Source organism: Glycine soja, chromosome 2 (assembly GCF_004193775.1).
Source record: "Glycine soja cultivar W05 chromosome 2, ASM419377v2, whole genome shotgun sequence".
NCBI lineage: Eukaryota > Viridiplantae > Streptophyta > Magnoliopsida > Fabales > Fabaceae > Glycine > Glycine soja.
The window spans coordinates 3,037,301-3,058,980 of record NC_041003.1 but is presented as its reverse complement, the minus strand read 5'-3'; the positions used below and the strand labels follow the sequence as shown (position 1 = coordinate 3,058,980).

The following is a 21,680-nucleotide window of genomic DNA, read 5'->3' as shown; positions in this document are numbered from 1 at the left end:
GCCCTTTTGTTGTGTCACTGATGATTCTCATGACGAGCTGCAACAAAAATACGCAAAAGTATCATAAATTTGAGATGCATGAATCAGTACTTCAAGGTTCGTATTTCCCAGAAACAATTTTTTTTTTTTAAAATGCTACAATAAATTATAAAATTAGACAATTTTGGTTTGATTAATCTAACCAAACACGCATTTGTGGTTACCCTTCAACGTTGCTTCGTTATCTGATACGCCCTTGATACTCACACAATAAATTAAATTACTAAATACAAAAAAGGAGAAACATGAAAAATTAGATGGTTGATGATTATCAAATCATCACAATTGTCTCGTCTGATTTTTTGAGCAGCTTTACTCACTATTAGCACAGCTTCAAATCACCGGAATATCTTGCAATTCAAAGGCGTAGAGGATTGAAAACATTAATTAAATTATATAAATAAGTAGGGTCTTTTCATATTTGGGGTGGTTGCAAATTTCTCTAGAATGATCATGCCCTGTTCATAACAGATAATGAGCAGCTCAAAATCAAGCTACTTTGTCCTCTTTGTTGAATGGAGAAAACGAAAGGTCCCAATTAATTAAGATTAATTATTGTATTATGATGGTAAATAATAAGAGAATTAATGAGCAGCTAGAAATTTATTCTCCAAAAACATATACTAACTAATAATGCAATTGAGCAGCTATGGGTTGAGGGATAGCTTATGAAAAAGACATGATAACAATGTTTATCCATACGAGGGCTGCCCTCAAAATTGGATGAAACTTGAACCCAATAAAACCCAACACTAGACATAATAAGTCATAATAAATAGGAACAAGATTATAAGATAGACTCTGAGCATTTGGTCCCTCGGTCTGGGGTGCATGATGAAACGTGTATATTTTCCCTTCAAAATTTGGGTTTGGTGTCCTATTCGAATAGTAAGTTTGAAATGAATAAAGAATATGAATGAAGCTGAGAAGTTGAGATACGTGTCACCTTATTTATAGAGGCTATTTTATTATCTATTAGACCACGTATATCTTTTAAAAAAGTAATTTTGCTGTAATTACGTAAAATTATTATAGATGATAAGTTTTCTTCTTCAAAATCTTTAATATAGCATCATATTTATAACTCAAATTATAGATTATTAAGTTACAACAATATATGCTCGATGGTTTTTATTTATTAGTATAAAATGAAAGTATTGTTTCACATTTTTTCACTGATATTATTTTACAAAATATTACAAGGACATTAACATAATTTATATATTATAGAATTATATATATATATATAGATTGTGTCATAATTTATAAAACAGAGTCGAGTGCATGCCATGATTATTGTCACGTGCTAAGTCAATAATCTTGGCGTTGATGTTAATATATGATATCCCCTACCAGTTTCATCTAACGTATTATTTTGAACTTTGACCGATTGAATTTTTTTTCTTCCTTTTTGACTGCGTAATATTGAGTTTTTACTTTTAATCTATTTGTTTTTACATGTAATATCAAGATTAATTAGATTACGAGAAAATCACTACTAAAATAATAAATTTTAATATTATCAGGTTTATATTGATTATGATGAAAATTAATATTATAAAATGTGTGATATTATTTTTGTAAATAAAATATCATTATTAATATTAAATTTTAAAAAACCAATATTAAGAAAGTAATTTCAACCTTAATTATTTAAAAACTGGTATTATTACAAAATTAATTTTTAAAAAACTGATGTGAAATAGAACAATTTGAACATGGATTTTTTTATTAGTTGAGTTGTTTAAATAAGACCCCCACTCCTTTTCTTTGTTTCGCAAAACCCCTTGTCTCTCTCGAAACCCGGCCACTTCGCCATGTCCGAGCAACCATGCTTGCCATCGGGAAGGCCACCTCCGTCGACATCTGCCGCTTCTTCTCCAAACCTGGCCCCTACGTGTCCTGCGACACGATGGAGTTTCTATTAGCGCGCTACGACGGCGAGCTAGACGTGGATGCGGTGGACTCCGATGGGAGGACGACGATCCACGTGGTGGTGAGGGAGGGGCACACGAGGGTTATCCGGTTCTGCGTCACGATGGGGGGAAACCCTAATCGCGTGGATTCGAAGGGGTGGACCCCACTCTACTACGCAGCGTGGAAGGGGCACGTGAAGGCTGCGGAGTGTTTGTTGGAATGCTCCAACGTGAAGTGCGTGAGGGACAGGGAAGGGAGAAGAACATTTTCTGTTGTCGCGGAGAGTGAGCACGAACATTCTGCTGGTGCTCCAGTCTTTTTATGTTTTTTGCTCTTTCATTGAATGTGGTAAGCTCTTAGTGATGCATTCATTTATCCACTGATCTAGCTTTACTTCTTATTGATTTAGGTTATTGACAAAGTCCAGGAAGAAACAAAGAGCTTCGCTGGTAAGCCTTGTTCACTTGTACATATTATTTTTTGGCATGGGTCAATTTCACTGTCTTCTGTCTCAGAAATACTGGTTTGTATGGAATGCATAGCCGTTTGGGAACAGAATTTTCTGCGCTAGGGAACACTATAGTAACCTTGCTCCACTTCAACTAAATCTCGTTTTTCCTTTCTATTTTACCTATTGTTCACAATGCTTGTCTTTATTTAAAAGAGGTGTTGTTCCTTTCAATTTTTCAACTATTTTTTTATACCATATTATGTAGAAAGGTAATTTCTCAGATTTGGATTTTTGTTTCGATTATCACTTTTATGCAGTAAACATCTAGTATTTATTTATTTGATTTGACTTTTTTTCTTGGCGAAGTATTACTTGATTTGATTATGAAGGAACTTTGCAATATACTGAGTGTAAAATTTTCTACATTACAAATTTTATGGATCATTAAGTCTAGTTGTCTTTGTTCTCAGATAGTTGAGGAGGTAAAGAAAGTGAAACATGACATGAGGATTTGGTCACTTGGTAGAGCTAAACTATGGTTGTAACGTGCAAGCAAAGTCTTAGTTTCAATGACTTTCTTGTTATATGTGTGTATATTATCATGTATGTATAATAAAAATAAACCTTTTTTATAAATTAAAATTAACTTATATATAATTATTTTTTTGTAAAACTAAATGATTTTAACTTTTGAGAAGTCATGATATGATGCCATTTTCACCCAAGTTTAAGCGCAAAGTTAGTGACGAGGAAAGATTAAAAAAAAATCTAGAATATAATGTTGATCATGTACCTTTCGTTTTTTATGTTATTTTCACCCTTAAGAACGGGGGTGGCTCATAATTTTAGTTTGGAGAAATAGTCTTCAATCATTTATCTTGTTGAATGGAACAAAATAAAATGTTAAATTCTTATAGTATTATTTGTGTATATCACCATGAAATAAAATTTGTGGGGTGATGGAGATTGGTGGAATAGGGGGAAAGCACAATGAGAGGACTGCTACTAAAATTACCACGTGTATCAAAATTTGTGCAGAGAGAGATTATTAAGGTGGGTTCTATGATGCAAAGGTTATTATAGTATTTTTATATTTGTTATGTTTAATATGTTATAACCTTTGTTAGGCTTTGTTGATGACCCTTGTATGGGGAGTTGGTATTTTTAAATCTGAATTTTGGATGGGTATTACTTATGAAATAAAATCAAGTTTTTATTTTATGATTTGTAAAGTAAATAGTAAATTTTATGATTAGTAAGTTGGGCTGGACCAGGTCCTCCTTTCCCATATGCTTATTTTTTTTATCATTTTCCCCACTCATTGAGGGCGAGCCCTGGTGTAGCGGTAAAGTTGTGCCTTGGTGACTTGTTGGTCATGGGTTTGAATCCGGAAACAGCCTCTTTGCATATGCAAGGATAAGGCTGCGTACAATATCCCTCCCTCATACCTTCGCATAGCGAAGAGCCTCTGGACAATAGGGTACGAAGTTTTTATTTTCCCCACTCATTCTAATTAGTATGATTCACTACCTTAAGCAGGTTTTTAATTAGATTGGATTCTGGCTGTTTATGGGTATTTTGGTCCAATTCTGCTGGGGGAAGAAATTGAAGTGGTGAAGACTAAAGACAAATATTGTTACGGGAACAAACGGCGAAGAGCATGAAGGATCTGGGGTAAAGTGATCAAAATTCAAGGCTAAGTATTCATTTTATGCTATTCATTTAGAGCATTACATCTTCATTCTTCTCCATCTTCCTCCATTTTATTTCACTTCCTTTGTCCTTTTTTGTATTTGTAAGTCTTTCTTGACAATAAGAAACTAAACCTTCTATTGTTGGGAGCTCACCCACCAAACACTCTTGATGTAATGATTTTAACTATCTATTTAATATTATTTTGATATTATTATCTCTTTTATGTGCTTATTATCATGTTTATGGCTTGATCATCCATGCCCATGTAATGTTATAAGGTTTAGGTATTGAAAAATGTTTATCTCTTAAGAATGAAAAAGAACATCTAGGTAATTCAACTTTAGGGATAAAATGGTGTTAGTTAGCCTAAATTATGCATTTATGTTCATAATGCAATTTATCTGATTTATTTCTTAAGGGATTAGTAGTGAAATTAGTTAAATTAGACTCTTTCATATGATGAATATCATATTATGTAATGAGCATATCGCCTAAAATTAGAAATACATATTATGTAATGAACATATAGCCTAAAATACATATTATAAATCCTAAACCTCAAACATTCAATTCAATTCATTAATTGCCTAAAATTAGACATATATAAACCTTGAATATAGTCAAATGTCACTATGAACTCGATCTTACCGATTTAAATTATTACTTAATATACTTGTCAAGAAGTTATCATTTATTCATTAAAACTTGTAAGTTTCCATAAGAAATGAATGAACTAAATCAATCTATATATTATTGTTATTAATTGCCAAAAAAATTATATTTTATTACAAAATAATTTAATATTAATTAAGTATTAAACATTTAATGATAAAAACAAAAATTTAAACTTATAGATACATCTTATTGATAATTAAAATTATTAAAAATAAATATAAATACTTAGAGCAATAAATTCATAAATGATTTTTACTCTTCAGTTACAATTATATGTAAATTGTTTTCTATCCTTGATTTTATTTAAGAAATATAAATTGGTCATAACAAATGTAAAATCGTACCGTCCATGTACATTCCATGTTGATCAAAATAAATGACCCAAACCATAGTAATCAAAAACCTTTGAAAAAACAACAGGAATTACAAAAAAGCAAAACATTAATAGATTTTATAAATAACAAAATACATATTATGTAATGAGCATATCGCAATAAACGATATCATAGATTCATAGCTGTTGTTGTAGTTATTATGCACCAATCGTTTTCTTACTATGTCAAAATATTGGTTTACGCATTATCAAACACTTTCTTCTAAAAGTTACATTTTTTTAGACAAAAAAAGGTACTCGTGTTGAAAACAATTAATTATGCTATATATACGTCGGTGTGAATCAGCTACACAAGGAATTGGAAACAATGAAAATTCCAAAATCCTATTCTTTATTTTTTCTTTTATGGACCAACAAGTTACAAGATCCTCTATTGGAATGACACTGACCACTCAACAAGGTAATGCTAAACATAACTCGTGTAGCTGGCCAATATTTTTATTGACCCATCATGCTTTGAGACTTGATAATATAAAGAGACAACATCATTTTCATACAACTTTTTATATAAGTATTATACACCTTTAGAAAATTGAACAAATAATGTTATTCAATACGACGAACTCCTTTCGCTTTTTGTTTCGCAAATTATTCCCTCAGTATTGTTATAGAAAAAATTATCTCGATTAGCAAAAAGCTAATTAAATTATTATCCTCAAGCTAAATGTGTCGTTGCTATAAGGTACTTGCTTTATGAAATGCTCCGAGCGTCTTGACCTAACAATTGATAAGCCTACGCTGACAACTAAGTTGTTTAATTGAATAATCCTTATTTAATCTTTCTCCTGCTAGGTTTTTACCTAATTAGGCACCCAATGAAGCATCTAGTGTGTATATATATATATATATATATATATATATATATATATAAGAAGAATGATATAAACTATTTTATGGTGTCATTTTCTTTGCCAAATTTTCTAATTTTGATTAGGTTTGATAAACTCCAAATTAAAGGCCTACCTTTTGTGATCACACAGAGACATGGTAGAACATGAGAACAAAGAATCCCATTAAAATAGTGTGGCACTTGTGTATGCGCACTTGAAACTAGAAGAAAATGACGTGCATAACAACAATCCATGAACATTTATTGAGTGGCTGAATTTATATTAGAACTTTGGTGAGTGGCTGAATTTATATTAGCTAGCCAATTAAACTTCTTGTTAATTAGTTCATGTTCAGGCCAAACACACAAACTTCCATTCGTGACGGCTTATAGCATCAAGTTTTATATGCGTTTTACATTTTTAAATTAATTAATTATTGCATACATATGTGTCACATGATAAATTGTTTCGATGTATTTAGGGCAATTTGAAATTCCTTATAGGCAAGGGCGGGCCAGGATTGAAAAATAGGGGTCAATAAAGATAAATTTTCTAAAAAATTATTTATTTTTCACTAAATTAAAATGATTTTCAATAGAAAAATAGAAATTAAAATAATTAAATTATGGACACAAATATTTAAATTAATTACATTTTTACATACGATACAAATTAGCACATGAAAATAAATTAAAACAATTTTATTTTATGAGATAAAAAACAAATGAAACTACCAAAATATGTTTGTTAATACTATAATATGAGGAAAAAATATACATTAATAATGTAAAATAGTTTTGAATAATCATTTAATCACAAATCATCATTATTTGTAGTAAATTTTTAAATTTTTATAATAACTAACTTAAAAATAATATAAATAATAAATTATGATTGGTTTACATTATAAAATTATTTTATATTATTAATGTATAATCATTAAATTCTAATAATATATTCATGTGAATCTATAAATTGAATATGATATGTTCTATTAATAAAATAATTTATTAAGATATGTTCTACATTTCTACTAATAAAAGAATTTAAAATAAAAAAATGAATGAATTTTCTAAATTTATCCTATCTTTTTTAAGAATATTTATTTAACAATATATCATGGACGGGAGCCAAAAAAAAAAGTCCACAAAACATGTACAATGTTTGAAAAAGCCTTTAAAGAAAAGTAAAATCTTATATAATAATTAAATTTAACAAAATAAAAAACTATAATAAAAAATTGATATTAATTATGAAACTTTCAAAAAATGAGGAGGTCATGGCCCCCCTTGGCCCACACACAGGTCCTCCCCTGCTTATAGGGCAATTTTATTTACATCTTTATAGGCCAATTTGAAATTTCTTAATTTATATTTAGGTTATATTTGTTAAAAATAGTTTTTAAAAAAATAGATAGAATCTGACAAGCTAGTTATATCTAAAAATCAATAATTAAAAATTATTAAACTAAATTATTTAATTATAAATCTTTAGTATAATTATTTATTAAAATAGTTAATAAATACAAAATAAAATAAATTGACAAATGTTAAGTCGTCCTCTCATCTTGCAAAGTGAGATCTAACTTTGAAAGTTAAAACATTTCTCTCAGGAGATAACAAGCAACTTATAGATTTTAGATTAAAATATATTTTGTCTTTATGTGACAAGCTAGTTATATCTAAAAATAAATAATTAAAAATTATTAGACTAAATTATTTAATTATAAATGTTTAGTAAAATTATTTATCAAAATGGTTAATAAATACAAAATAACATAAATTGACAAATGTTAAGTAGTCGTCCTCTCATCTTGCAAAGTGAGATTTAAGTTCGAAAGTTAAAACATTTCTCTCAGGAGATAACAAGCATTAAAATATATTTTGTCTTTATACGTGAAACTTATTTTTTATTTGTTCACGGTGCAAACAAAATCTTAATTTTAGGCTTTTAAATGTTAATATCCATTATTGAAACTTAGACTTAAATATTACGACATATTTTATTTGAACTTTTGTATGTACTTTAAATGATAACCACTTATAAAATTATATTTAGTTTTAGTTTTTTTTATTATAATAAAATTATAGTATGATGCTTCTTTAATAATATTTTATGTATTATTATTATTATTATGTTAATACCATTTCAATCACAGCTAAATCATTGAATTTTGAATTAGTTATTTTACCAGTTCAATAGAGGGAGGGAGAGAGAGAGCTAAGGGTAGGAAAACTTATACATGTTTTCAATGAGGCTAATGCTTGTTGTGCGGGTTATCCCCAACACCTCATTCTCCATAATTCTATGTCTAGAATCCAATGTAAATGAATGGAGGAGACAACCAAAACAAAAGTAATTACAATTAGAAGTAATACATTAACTAATAATGACAGTTTAGCTCATTCAGTTATAAGATTATTATTTTTAAAATTAATGGACGATAATTAGAATATTTAATAACATATAATGTCAGTTTGGTTTTTAAATAATTAAATATCAGTTATTTTTATTTTTAAAATTACAAACATAAAAATAAATTAAAAAAATGACTTATTTTATTCATAAATAAAGAAATTAAAAAATAAAAATTATTATAATTTCAGAAACTTAATCGATTGATTAATATTGGTATTATTTGTGAAATCATTTTCATGTATTAAGAAATGAGAACAGAACAGCATGCAATGTCAATAGTACAAACGTTGGGCACGCGTAAACGTAGAGTCCTTTAAAAACGAACACGTGGAGCGCAACCATGCGTTAGTGTTGTTAAGTTCAGTTTATTTTGGTGGGGACGTGGGATGAGAGAAGCAAAGAAGATTAGTGAATTTAGTTGTGTATATAGTACTCAGTACGCATTCTCTGCAACTTTTTCATCTTTCAATTTATGAATCTTCCTAGCAACTTTGTCTTAATTTTCTAAAGATTCAGATCTTCAAAGACTTTTTTTGTTTTGCCCAGAGGATGGGGATTGGTTTGTGTATATATATTAATTAATTAGTTGCTATAGTTTTATCATTTATGTTTTTTAGTTTTTATAGTTTTAAAATAATTTTTTTATTTTTTATAATTTATATTTTAATTCTTATAATTTTTATTTTTTTAGTCCATATGGTTTAAAAGTGATTTTTTAATTTATATATTTTATATTTTAATTTTCTTTTACTCTTTATTATAAAAAAGAGAAATATTATTAATTATAATTAATTACAAAAATATTAACAAATAATTCATAACTAATTTATTATAAGATAATTTATAATAAAAAAATAGTTAATAATTTATAATTAATTTGTAATTAATTATTTTTATATTTTTTTTAATAAAAATTAAAATATAATTAAAATATAAACTATAAAGATTATTTTTAAACTATATGAACTAAAATAAAATTAAAATATAAAATATAAAAACTAAAATAATCATTTATAAGAATTAAAAGATACGAATCATGAAATTATATAAATAAAATAAGTAATTTAACCTTCTTTTAATAATCTTCATAAACATACTTATATGGATTGATGTCCAGATGCAATCAAATTTAATTTCGTCACTGAAAATCACTTTGTCAATCATTACTTTTAGATCTAAAAGTTAATTTTTAAAAAATATAATATGATTAATATTTTTTTATAGTTTTTAATAAAAAAAGCATTTATAGACTGCTTAATCAGTTATGTTATGAAAATAATAACAAAACCGTTCAAAGAAAACATATATTATTATAGAGTAATAAAAAAATAGTTATTTTCTTTTTTAAAATAAAGTTTTAAGTCTTATAATTAATCAATTAAAAATGACTAAATATTTTTTGAGATAATTACTACAAAAATTAATAATTTTATTAGAATTTAATAATTATGTGCTGTTAGTATAAAAATTATGGATGTTACATTTCTAACCTAACTTTTTTCTTGTGAACCTTAATGAACTGAAACGAGAATCATTCACAATGTTCTTCTGCCTTTGTTATTTTCTTCTCCTTCCCTGGTTTGTTTGATTTCCTTATTTCAAGGCTTATATTTTATATTTGAATAAATTAAATATAAATTGATAAGGCAAACTGCTTGAATTAATATTATGTTGGCTGATGAGTTCATAACTAAGCGCATCGATGAATTAATATCAGATTGTTCTATATTTTAAAAAGTAGTTTTGTTATTCATATATAATAATTTTACCTAAAAGTAAGTTTGTCTCAAGTATAAAAATAAATTGTGATTATATTTGTGCAAATTAATGTTGGCTGAGTTCTAAATTATTGGTAATAGACAAACTGCATACATCTATACATTGATAATAAATTGCTCGTAGAGTACTACGGAAGAGGCGAATATGTAGATTAGTTGATAAGAAGTTATTTTAGTTTAGTCAATTATTTTAAACTTGAATCTATTTATTCGACTCGAATAGAATATTTGTTAAAAATACATATGAACTTGTACTAAAAAAAAATCTCATGTGTTCTTCCTTAGTAGAAAAAAAAAAACACGAATGTTTTTGTGGATGTTTTTTTAATAATGCACCTGATTTTATTCAAGAAGACAAAAGCCAATTTCCATCATCAGACTCGAACAGTATTTTTTATGAATGTTTGTTGAGTGTGAGTGTTAATTATTAAACAACGTTTATAGATATATTTGAACCATTTTATCATTTTCAAAGAATTTAATTATTTACAATGTATTTGGATTATTTTATGATACAATTAAGTACTTATGCAAATGTTTTAAAAGATTTATGAAAATAACTTGTATATATTTATATGTTTTTCTAATTTATTTCAATATGTATTTCAAAATGATTTGGGAAAATAACTTACAAAATATATATATATATATATATATATATATATAAATAATTTAGTCTTGTTTTCTCTCTTTTATAAAAATGTATACATAAATATTTACATAATAAATAGTATTTAACAAACGTTCAATTACTTAAATTATTTATCCAAACATACTCTTTGTTCAAAAAAAGTAAATACTATAACTTTAAAATGGATAACTCGCCAAAAGTATATAATTAAGAAGAAAAAAAAAAGTTTTGCCATACACGAGTATGCATATAGTTGCGTGTCGAAGCATATATTTGGGCTGATATAACTATGGTTCATGATTGTTTTGTGTTGTCAGATATTATTATTTTATATAAGCTTTTGAAAAGGAGTTTAATTAAAATATTAATAATATAAAGATATTTAAATCATCATTTAATTATAAATTATTATGCGTAATAATATATTTTTATTGTTATTTAAAAGTCACATACAAAATATGCTTCAATTAATTATTAGTATAATAATTCTTAAACTACAACATATTAAAATTAAACTCTCTTCAAAATTATTTGTTATTGATAGTACATATTTTTTATCCATTAAAATCAAAGTAGTATAAAAAAATAATAATATAATAATTCATCCATGTTCAATTAATTAAGTTACACATTTCTTGATTATTAACGATACATATAATACACACTAAATTTGTTAGTAGTATAAGAAACTTAGAAGTAAAAATGTCATCATCACACGGAAAATGTTTTCGTTTTGGTACTACTGATTTTCTATTATTTTTTCGAGTAAATGATCACTTTAATCTTTAAAATTATATCTTATTATCACATTAGTTTCTAAATTGTTTTTTTAAATAAGTTCCTAAAATTTTCTAGAGTTTCATTTAAGTTTCTAATATTAATAAATAAATAAATAGATAAATAATCATTTTGATCAATAAAATATATGTTATTATTATTATTTAAGTCCCTGGATAAGGAAGTAAGGACAAAAAATAAATAGTTAATTTTGGAGACTTAAAAAGAAATTCTAAAAAGATTTAGCGATTAATTTGAGTTTTCACCAATTTTAATTAAAGATTAATATGACAAAGAAATATAATTTTTAGAACTAAATTCGTCATTTTTTCCCTTACGTTGCTATATCTCTCTCCTATGTTTAGCAAAAGGTGAAAATTGATTAAAAAAAAGAGAGTGGTGGTTATTGTCAAAATATTAGGTTATGAAAAGACAAAGAAAAAGAAAATAGTGTTAAAATAAGGGACACGTAGACTTTCCCAAAGAACGAATGATGCTTTCTTTGAATATGAGATTCCACTATGGCGAGCGCACATATATGGGAAATATGAGCCTGTGCTTATACACTATCAGAATCAATTTGGTAATATACCTCTGATAGCCTATCACCTCTAATTTTGGGTCAACACAATATTATTCAAAACAAAACCATAATCATCTTGAATATTGCATACTCAATTCACAATATTTTTTTATTGTCCTTATTAGTATTTGCTTAAAAGTAATAATAATTAAAATGCCCTTTCATTAAATGATTTAGCCTTATGAAACTGACAAAATATGTAATATCAAAGGCCAAAGGGTCTTATTCTTTGTACCTTTTTTTTTTCTCTCTTTCTCTCTCCAGCTGTTACTAGAAGAAATTTTGCAATTATTGCTGTTCTACGCATTCTTTATATGCATAACTGGATAGGACGAACTTAAACACGTTATAGAGATTATTACTGGCCACAACAAGATGACAAGTTTATTACCAAAAGAAAGAAAACAGCGTTTGGCCCCCTATCAATTTGAATGTTGAATAACTTATCTAAAAGAACTCTTTGTGATGTGTACCATACATTGCTGATAATATTAAGTATATGTGTGGTCATTTGTTACCAAAAAAAATAGTATGTTGTCATCAATCTTATTAATCACTTGGAGCAATAGAATTTTATATATATATATATATATATATATATATATACTGCATCATTAAATTGATAAGGGGACCTATGCACTTAATGAGGTCCAAAGATTAAATGATATATTATTTTTTAATGAGAAAGTAACGTGCTCTTTCCAAAGAATAGCCTCTCTTTTTATGGGATTTAAACAATGCCGACATACAAATTATTGTAACATTTTCACTGGTAGAATGTATAGTTAATAAACTTTTTATGTGTCAAATCTGGCACAGATCCTTATCATTATACTGTATGAGCATTTTTTGCTTTTTAAAAGAAAGTTTCACTAATTTTAGTCCTGAGGCATAAGTTTTTTTGTATTTTATTTTCACTGCATTATAGCAAAAAAAATGCTTTTCATTATTTTAATTGTGTAATTATAATTTTAAAATTAAAGTTTATACAATTGTCTTACAGTTGTTAAAAATATAGGAATTAAAAATATGAAATAAAAACAAATGATTTTAACTTCCAATAATTATTGAGTTTTTTTTAGTATAAGTGATAAGAAATATATAACTTCCAATAATTATTCAAATGTTTGAAATGACGGTTTTTAAGTCAGTGAGAGAACAAGATTATTGAATTATTACCATTATTTCAAAAGGCTGAAATGACGATTTTTATTTTCATAAATAATTAAAAAAATATTTTATTTTCATTTATTTTTATTTCTACTAACATTTGAACAAGAAATAATAAAACAAAATTTTATTATTTTGACTATTCTATGTAAAATTAAAGAAAAACCAAAAATAAATAATATTTTCGTAATTATTTACAAAATAAAACAAAAATCCAAGCTAGTCAAAATTGAAGCTATTAACTTAACCAAAAGAGATTCAGAAAAGAAAAGAAAAACTTAATAATAAAAAAAGCGAGTTATTTTCAGTTGCCAGTTTTTCCCAGACCAAACAACAGAGAAGCCAACAAAATTTTATCAAAAAACGGAAATAAAAGGGAAAAAAAGATGAGATAAATCAACCACAATTAATACATTCCATAAAATAAAAACTCCCAGTTACAAAACTAAACGTAAACAAATCTGAATCTGAGTTGCAAATTGCCAAATTCAAACATTCCACCTGGAGCTTGAGTTTTATCTTTATCTCCATATCCTTATTTTCTATTCATTTCAAGTAATTCTAACCACTTACCTACACTGTGTTTGAATCTGCCTTCTTTTTAACGCAACGCAAAAGTAATTCCCTCACTGCTTTGTAATTTTTTGGATTGAAAAATATATTTTTTCCATTCAACACTATTCTAAAGCATTTCCAAACACATTGTAATTGTGTTAAGCACACAGCGAGTTACTCTACTCTCTCTCTTACCTCTATATGGGAAAAATCTCAAGTTCCCTTGCTAAATTACAAATTTAACATAAATATTCCTCTCATGTGGAAAAGATCACGCTCTTATCAGCTACCCCCAATTGCCCCAAAAGCAAAGCAAGACTAGCTTATAAATTTTTCCCTACCAACAACCCCACCACTAACTTGTAAATCTTTCTTTCTCCACCATAATCCTTCACTTTCTCTATTTAAATACACGCAAACTACAATTTAGAAAGAAAGAAAAAAAAGGCTTCGAATTTTGATGCATTGAATCCGTGGCTTTTCGTGTCTGCTCTCATTCTCTCAACCTCTTTTTTGTTGTAGGTTGTTCAACCGCTCTAGACACGATAACTTCTCATATAAGATAACTTCTTTCTTTTTTATTTAACCTCTTCATATTATTATATTAATCTAATCAAATAAATAATAAAACCGATATTTCATGTGCATCTTCCCATCCTATTCTCCAAAAAATAAACCTACTCTATTTGCAAGCTGAGGGGGTCGTTTTCCCAGAGTTGAATCTTCTTATTTTGCTCAGAAAAATTGAATTCCTTGAATTTGTTTAATACCCCATCATCGATCTGAAAGTTACTTCATAGATATTGTTATTATCACTCTTACATAAACCATAATTATTATTATCGTCATAATTACAATTAAATTTAATTATTTTTTAAAAAGAAAAACATGTTTAATTTATTTCTCTCTACTTTCTAATTAAATCATTTCCCACCCTAAATATATATAGTGATATACTACTCACACATCTTAAAATTTGTGTTCATTCCAAGTGAGGAGTTAGTTTCCACAATTTTCTGATCATCAAATCAAACCCTCTTCATTTTATTTTTTTGCTTAATTTACCAAAAAAATGGTTCTATGAGTCTCACGAGTACGCATGCGATGGATCCAGAAGGTGGAACAACTCGTCAAAACTCTGCTAAGGTGAGAGAAGAGAACAGTACCAAGCCAAACCAGCAATGTTTGAATTTCGATTCAAGCAACGCTGTTGTTGTTGTCTGATAATGTAGGCTTGTCTTTTTTTTTTTTTTAATTTGTTTTTGTTTTTGTTTTGTTTTTTTTTTGCAGAGAGAGTCGTGGAGAACGGTTCTGACTCTGGCGTACCAGAGTTTAGGAGTGGTGTACGGCGATTTGAGCATTTCGCCGTTGTACGTTTTCAGAAGCACGTTTGCGGAGGACATTAAGCACACGGAGAGCAACGAGGAGGTTTTCGGCGTTTTGTCGCTGGTTTTCTGGACCATAACGCTGGTCCCGCTGCTTAAGTACGTCTTTGTGGTATTAAAAGCCGACGACAACGGCGAAGGAGGCACGTTCGCGTTGTATTCCCTACTTTGCCGCCACGCGAAGGTGAGTTCTCTCCCGAATTACCAGGTGGCTGACGAGGAGCTGCAGGAGTACAAGAAAGATTCCCGCGGCGCGGCTCCTGAGACCAGCTTTGCGGCGCGGCTCAGCAGCACGTTTGAGAAGCACGAGGTTCTGCAGAGGGTTCTTCTGGTTCTGGCGCTGATTGGGACCTGCATGGTCATTGGAGATGGCATCTTCACACCGGCTATTTCTGGTGAGATGATCAATGGTCATTGGAGCTTGTTTGGATACAAAGCTAAAAGTCCTTTTCGGAGCTACCGGGAAATATATATATTTCAAGGGTAGAGGAGTTCTCAAAAGCACTTATGACTTGTATCCAAACAGGCAATAAACGTGCTTTTGATTTTGTTCCCTAATTAGAATCGGAGTTTTACCTCGACAATCAATGTAATAATACTCCCTTCTGTCCTTTTTTTATAAGAACAAATTTCAGTATAAAAAAATACATTGAAACTTGTTTCTCATAGAAAGGACCGGAGGTAGTATATGTTTACGTCGTTGAAGGTCAACACAGGTTCACGAGGTGAAACTCTAATTCTGATTGGAGAACAGAACCAAGAGCTATTAAGGAAGTGCATGTAAGTTTTGTTATTGGAGTTTGGAGAAAACTTGGATGGAGTTCTTTATGTGTTTTTGATGTTGTTGTTCTCTAATTAGAATTGGAGTTTCACCTCGATGATGATTCACATAAATAAGTGTTTACATGGAAGGTCAACAGAGGTTCTGGAGGTGAAACTCTGATTCTGATGGAAGAATAGTGCGAAAAACAATTAAGATACTGCATGCAAGTTTTGTCCTTTTGACTTTAGAGAAAACTAAAGATGGCAGTTCTTTATGTGTTTTTGGTGTTGCTTTCAGTTAGAATTGAAGTTTCATCTCAATAATTCGTGTAAAAAAGGTGAGCACGGGTTCTCAAGGTGAAACTTCGATTCTGATTGGTGATAAGTACTAAAAGCATCTCCGAAACTGCATGTAAGTTTTGTTCTTTGAATATTTGAGGGGTTTGTTGAGGAACTGAATTGAGTTGTTTGGATGTGTGCATGCAGTTTTCTCAGCTGTGTCTGGATTGGAGCTTTCAATGTCCAAGGAGAAGCACACATGTGAGTTCAACTTGATTTTTTTTGAGTCTGAGTATTTGTTTAGAAGTTAGATACGGGTCATATTGGAGTCTTTATGCATAATTTTGTTGGCAGTTGATCAAAAGGAGATTCCTGTTGACCTGAACATGTTTTATTCCATGAAGAAAAAAAGTAGAAGAAGAAGCTCTTTTTTGTCCAATAATATTATTACATCACTAGTAATTTATCTCCTTAGTTGTGTATGCTATACTTTTCTCAGCTTGGTGGTGTTTCTTGATAGTTAAATCTGAAAACTTAATACTCATCCTGTGAGGAACTGTGCATTAAGGACAGGTCATGATGTTGCATTTGTCGGTGCACTTTTAGGTTGACCTATATTTGTATCCTTGTTGAAATCCTCGTGAATCATATGTGGAGACCTGCAATCAGAGAGAGTGCTTTAGGCACTGTATTTAACATGTAACTTAAACAACCTGTCTGATAAATTGGGTGGACTCTTAAATAATTTGCTTTAACTTCTAACTTTGGTAGTTTCCATACTGGTCTGTCTATATTCTGGTGTTAATTGAAAGTTGAAACATGGTTATGTATCAATTGTGAATCATCAGCCTGATTTTGCAGCAATAACCTGCTATACTGTTGCTACAGTGAGAAACAATTCTTTCAATGTGACAGAGGGAGGAATTAAATATCAGATATTATTAAAATTATAAGTGGATACAAATATATAGCTAACCTTCTGTGATTTCGTATCCTATCTGTTTAAGCTTTCTATTATTTTTAGCTTTTATGAAAAAACACTGTTCTTTTTAAAATATATATATATATATATATATTATATAATTAGTATAATTTTTTTAATCATATATTTTAATAAAAAATGTTCAATAAAAACACAATTTATTTTTTATTTGATGAGGGGAAATTGCTTTTGCTATATAGCCAGGACTTCCATAGACTTGGATGTCCATAACCAATTTTTATTTTTTATTTTTTGACAAATTAGTTGTTGCTCCAATATGCTTTAATTGTTGTTTGTCCATCATATATCTTTTTTTCTTTTATTTCACATAGAATTTTGATATCATCCATCTTTATTACCTGAGATATGTGTAACATTCCTTGCTGCTATTACTTTTGAAACTTGTTTGGCAGATGTTGAAGTTCCAGCTGCATGCATCATATTAATAGGCTTGTTTGCCCTTCAACATTATGGGACACACAGAGTTGGCTTCTTGTTTGCTCCTGTAATTATCACATGGCTTTTCTGCCTTAGTACCATTGGAATATACAATATATTTTACTGGAATCTTCATGTATACAAAGCACTCTCTCCATATTATGCTTTCCAACTTTTAAGGAAAACTCAGAAAGGAGGTTGGATGGCCCTTGGTGGAATTTTGCTGTGCATTACAGGTTGGTCTGTCTGCTTGATGATTAATTTAGATGTTATGCCAATTTGATGTCAATATTCATATGTTTCAATTGTACTTTTACAGGATCAGAAGCCATGTTTGCTGATCTTGGGCACTTTACACAATTATCAATCAAGGTATGCTATTTCAATTTCGGTCTCCTTTGATACAGGATAAGTGAATCTAGTAATCTACCTAATCTTATATACTGCAAACACAATACAGTAGTATATTTGGCAAAGTGTGTTGGGTTTGTTATCTTGACTGGTTCACTCCAAAAGTTATAATTTATGTTTCTTGATATGTGCTAACATATCTTCTCAGTCAGATTAATTCACTAAAAAGTCTTGTCATATAGTTAAATAAATTTTGGAAATGCTTATTTATTTAACCTCTCTTCTGCAGATTGCTTTTACTTCTGTGGTTTATCCATCTTTAATTCTTGCATATATGGGGCAAGCTGCTTATCTATCTAAACATCATAACATTGCACAAGATTATCACTTTGGGTTTTATGAATCTGTACCAGGTAGGTGGTGTAACTCATTCTTTTTGAGGGAGAAAGTAGATGATAGTGAATTCTCAGCTAATTGGCAGTTTTCATTCTTTTGCTTTCCAGAGAAATTGAGATGGCCTGTTCTCGTTATAGCCATACTTGCTGCAGTTGTGGGAAGTCAAGCCATTATCACTGGAACATTCTCAATCATCAAGCAATGCTCGTCATTAAGTTGCTTCCCAAGAGTTAAAGTGATTCACACATCATCCAAAATTCACGGACAAATATATATCCCCGAGATCAATTGGCTATTGATGATGTTGTGTTTGGCCGTAACTATTTGTTTCAGAGACACAAAGCGCCTGGGTCATGCCGCAGGTATGACACTGATTACTATTTATGTATGCATTACTTTTGCTGCAATATGATATGGAACTAGAAGCATCAAGAGGATGCAATTTTTAAGAAGATGCAATCATAATTTTTCTGGGGAAGAATGCAAATCAAAGTAACTTGCCTACTTTTCTGAGTAGCATGGCTTTATGTACATAAGCAGGCATTTGATTCTCTTTTTGGGTTGGGATCATAACTAGGGGGGAGGGAGAATGTTAAAGTAATTAATTGCTTCCTCCGTCCCAAAATGACTGCATTTTTAGTCTTTGAAAAAAATTCCAAATTGATTGATATTCTCACTTTCCAATGAGATATTCAAACATCTATTCCAATTTTGTCCTGTAATAAATAATATTGTCTTGGAAGACTTAATAATACATTTATTGAAATTAAGAGAGAGAACAGGGACATTTTAGTAAAATTGTCCCCTAATAAATGTTAATTTTCTTAGAATACTTGTTTTCTTGGTCTGTGTACAAAAACCTTAAACATCATTATTTTGGGATAGAGAGAGTAGTATGTACCTTTCTCTGACAAGAATATGACATAATATACTTTACTTTTCACAACAGGTTTGGCAGTTATCACGGTGATGCTGGTGACCACTTGTTTGATGTCAATGGTTATTGTACTATGTTGGCACCAGAATGTTCTCCTTGCACTTGGGTTTGTTTTCATATTTGGCTCCATTGAGGCTCTCTTCTTCTCTGCTTCTCTTATCAAGTTCCTGCAAGGAGCATGGGTGCCTATAGCATTGGCACTTGTGCTTCTGACTGTCATGTATGCATGGCACTATGGCACACTCAAAAAGTATGAATATGATGTTCAAAACAAGGTTTCCATCAACTGGCTACTCGACCAAGGTCCCAGCTTAGGTATTGTCCGAGTGCATGGGGTTGGGCTTTTACACACCGAGCTAGTGTCTGGAATCCCTGTAATTTTCTTCCAGTTTGTAGCCAACCTCCCAGCCTTCCATCAGGTCCTAGTTTTCCTATGCATCAAACATGTGCCGGTTCCACATGTTAAAGCTAAGGAACGGTTTCTAGTTGGTCGTATTGGTCCAAAAGAGTTCAGAATCTACCGGTGCATAGTGCGATACGGATACCATGACGTTCACAGAGATGATTTTGAGTTTGAGAATGATCTTATATGCAGCATAGCTGAGTTCATACGCACAGAAAGAACCGAATCGAACTCTCCAAATGATGAGCCCCTAAAGGATGACAGAATGGCAGTTGTAGGGACATGTTCTACACATTCCCTTTTGATGAGTGAGGATAAAGTAGATAATGTTGAGAATGTAGACTTGCCAGGGCCATCAGAACTAAAGGAGATAAAGTCACTTAAGGTGACCCAACAACAGAAGAAAAGAGTAAGGTTTTTGGTACCAGAGAGTCCAAAGATTGACACAAGAGTAATGGAAGAGTTGGAGGAGTTGATGGAAGCCAGGGAGGCTGGGGTAGCTTACATTATAGGACAGACACACATGAGAGCAAAACCAGGGTCTAGCATGTTGAAGAAAATAGGCATTAATTTAGTGTATGAATTCCTAAGAAGAAATAGCAGGGCACCCTCCTTTGTCACTGGTGTGCCTCATGCGTCATCTCTAGAAGTTGGGATGATGTACCAAGTTTAATTTTTGGTTTCTCATAGGATAGAGCTACCATGTACATATTGCATCTTATAGATAGTTAAACGTTACAACCCATCAGCTGAATGAATGATAGTATAAAAGTTTTGGTCATTTTTGCCTCTACTGTGATGACATCTATGTATGTTTTTCCCTGGGGTGAATGGTGGGGAAAAATTAAATTCAGTAACAAACCTCAGTCATCAAGATATAGAAGATGAAATACTATAAAAGATGGAACTACCAAGTGTTAGGTGTATTGCATGTAAATTTTAAATGCAATTAAAAAAATATTCCATGAAGATCGATTTAATTTGATAAAATATTTACTAGAAATTTTTTTAAGAAGTGAAAATCTTGAATAATTAATTAAGGAGAAGAAGTATTGATTTAATATTTAAATATATAAAAAAATGTGTTATGAAATAAAAAAATATATATATGAATATAAATAGAAATTATTTTACTCTCAAGAATAAAAGTTTAAATTCGTAATATAAAAATGGAAATGTTATATACTATGGGGGTGCATGGTGCATTAGTGCATTGGTGCAGGCTATGTTTTAGCTCAATGGATCGACTTAGACACCAATAGGATTGCTATTTGCATTTCTGGTTTTGTTCTTCGACACTGATAAATATTTTTGTAATTTTTTTATGAAAACACTTTTAACGAAAACTAGTTTGTTGTATATTTTACATAGATACATAATGGAAATTAATTTGCTGCGTCTCTGATAAAAAAACACAGAAGATTAATTTCCATAAAAAGTATTTTCTTAAAAATATTACAAAAATAGTTCGACTGTGTAAAGAAAAGAAAAAACAGAGAGGTGCGAGCAGCAACACCAAACATCAATTTCCTCATGTTAATTTCGGGCTCCATAACTTCTTGATTGCCATTTGAGTTGTCATAGACATCATGGTTTGTGAAAAACGTCATACATAGACATAATAACTGGGCCATGTTTTAGACCAGCAATTAGTCACGGGCTCGCATCTATTGGGTATCTTTCTGTATCCTCATATTGAGTGGTGTTTTCAAATCATTGTAAACCAAAATTAAAGCTTCGAGGAGGTTTGTGAATTCTGAATTGTGAAGAGTGAAGACTCAAATTCAACACCTAATAATAATTGTTATAGTAAATTTATGTTTACTAAACTTGG

The 21,680-nt window shown here is 29.7% G+C and overlaps 2 protein-coding genes across 3 annotated transcripts; both read left to right on the top strand.

Moving 5' to 3' along the window:
• The first annotated feature begins 1,801 nt into the window (after positions 1-1,801).
• Positions 1,802-4,322, top strand: LOC114380141 (ankyrin repeat domain-containing protein 39-like). 2 transcript variants are annotated; one of them, XM_028339092.1, is made up of 3 exons: positions 1,802-2,240; positions 2,366-2,405; positions 3,947-4,322. In XM_028339092.1, the coding sequence occupies exons 1-2, from the start codon at positions 1,871-1,873 to the stop codon at positions 2,371-2,373; spliced, it is 378 nt and encodes a 125-aa protein (XP_028194893.1). In that variant the 5' UTR covers positions 1,802-1,870; the 3' UTR covers positions 2,374-2,405; positions 3,947-4,322. The 2 variants fall into 2 exon arrangements, with proteins under 2 accessions (XP_028194893.1, XP_028194885.1); XM_028339084.1 differs by having other exon boundaries at positions 1,804-2,261.
• Positions 4,323-14,876: 10,554 nt separating this feature from the next.
• LOC114380131 (potassium transporter 6-like) lies at positions 14,877-20,637 on the top strand. The gene is made up of 8 exons (XM_028339073.1): positions 14,877-15,059; positions 15,204-15,693; positions 16,547-16,600; positions 17,735-17,995; positions 18,079-18,131; positions 18,400-18,523; positions 18,614-18,868; positions 19,456-20,637. The coding sequence occupies exons 1-8, from the start codon at positions 14,994-14,996 to the stop codon at positions 20,517-20,519; spliced, it is 2,367 nt and encodes a 788-aa protein (XP_028194874.1). The 5' UTR covers positions 14,877-14,993; the 3' UTR covers positions 20,520-20,637.
• The last annotated feature ends 1,043 nt before the right edge of the window (positions 20,638-21,680 follow it).

Coding starts and splice junctions, on each gene's coding strand:
- LOC114380141 (XM_028339084.1), top strand. CDS start 1,871: ATGCTTGCCATCGGGAAGGCCACCTCCGTCGACATCTGCCGCTTCTTC.
- LOC114380131 (XM_028339073.1), top strand. CDS start 14,994: ATGAGTCTCACGAGTACGCATGCGATGGATCCAGAAGGTGGAACAACT. Junction 15,060..15,203: donor CTCGTCAAAACTCTGCTAAG/GTGAGAGAAGAG, acceptor TTTTTTTTGCAG/AGAGAGTCGTGGAGAACGGT. Junction 18,869..19,455: donor GCGCCTGGGTCATGCCGCAG/GTATGACACTGA, acceptor TTTTCACAACAG/GTTTGGCAGTTATCACGGTG.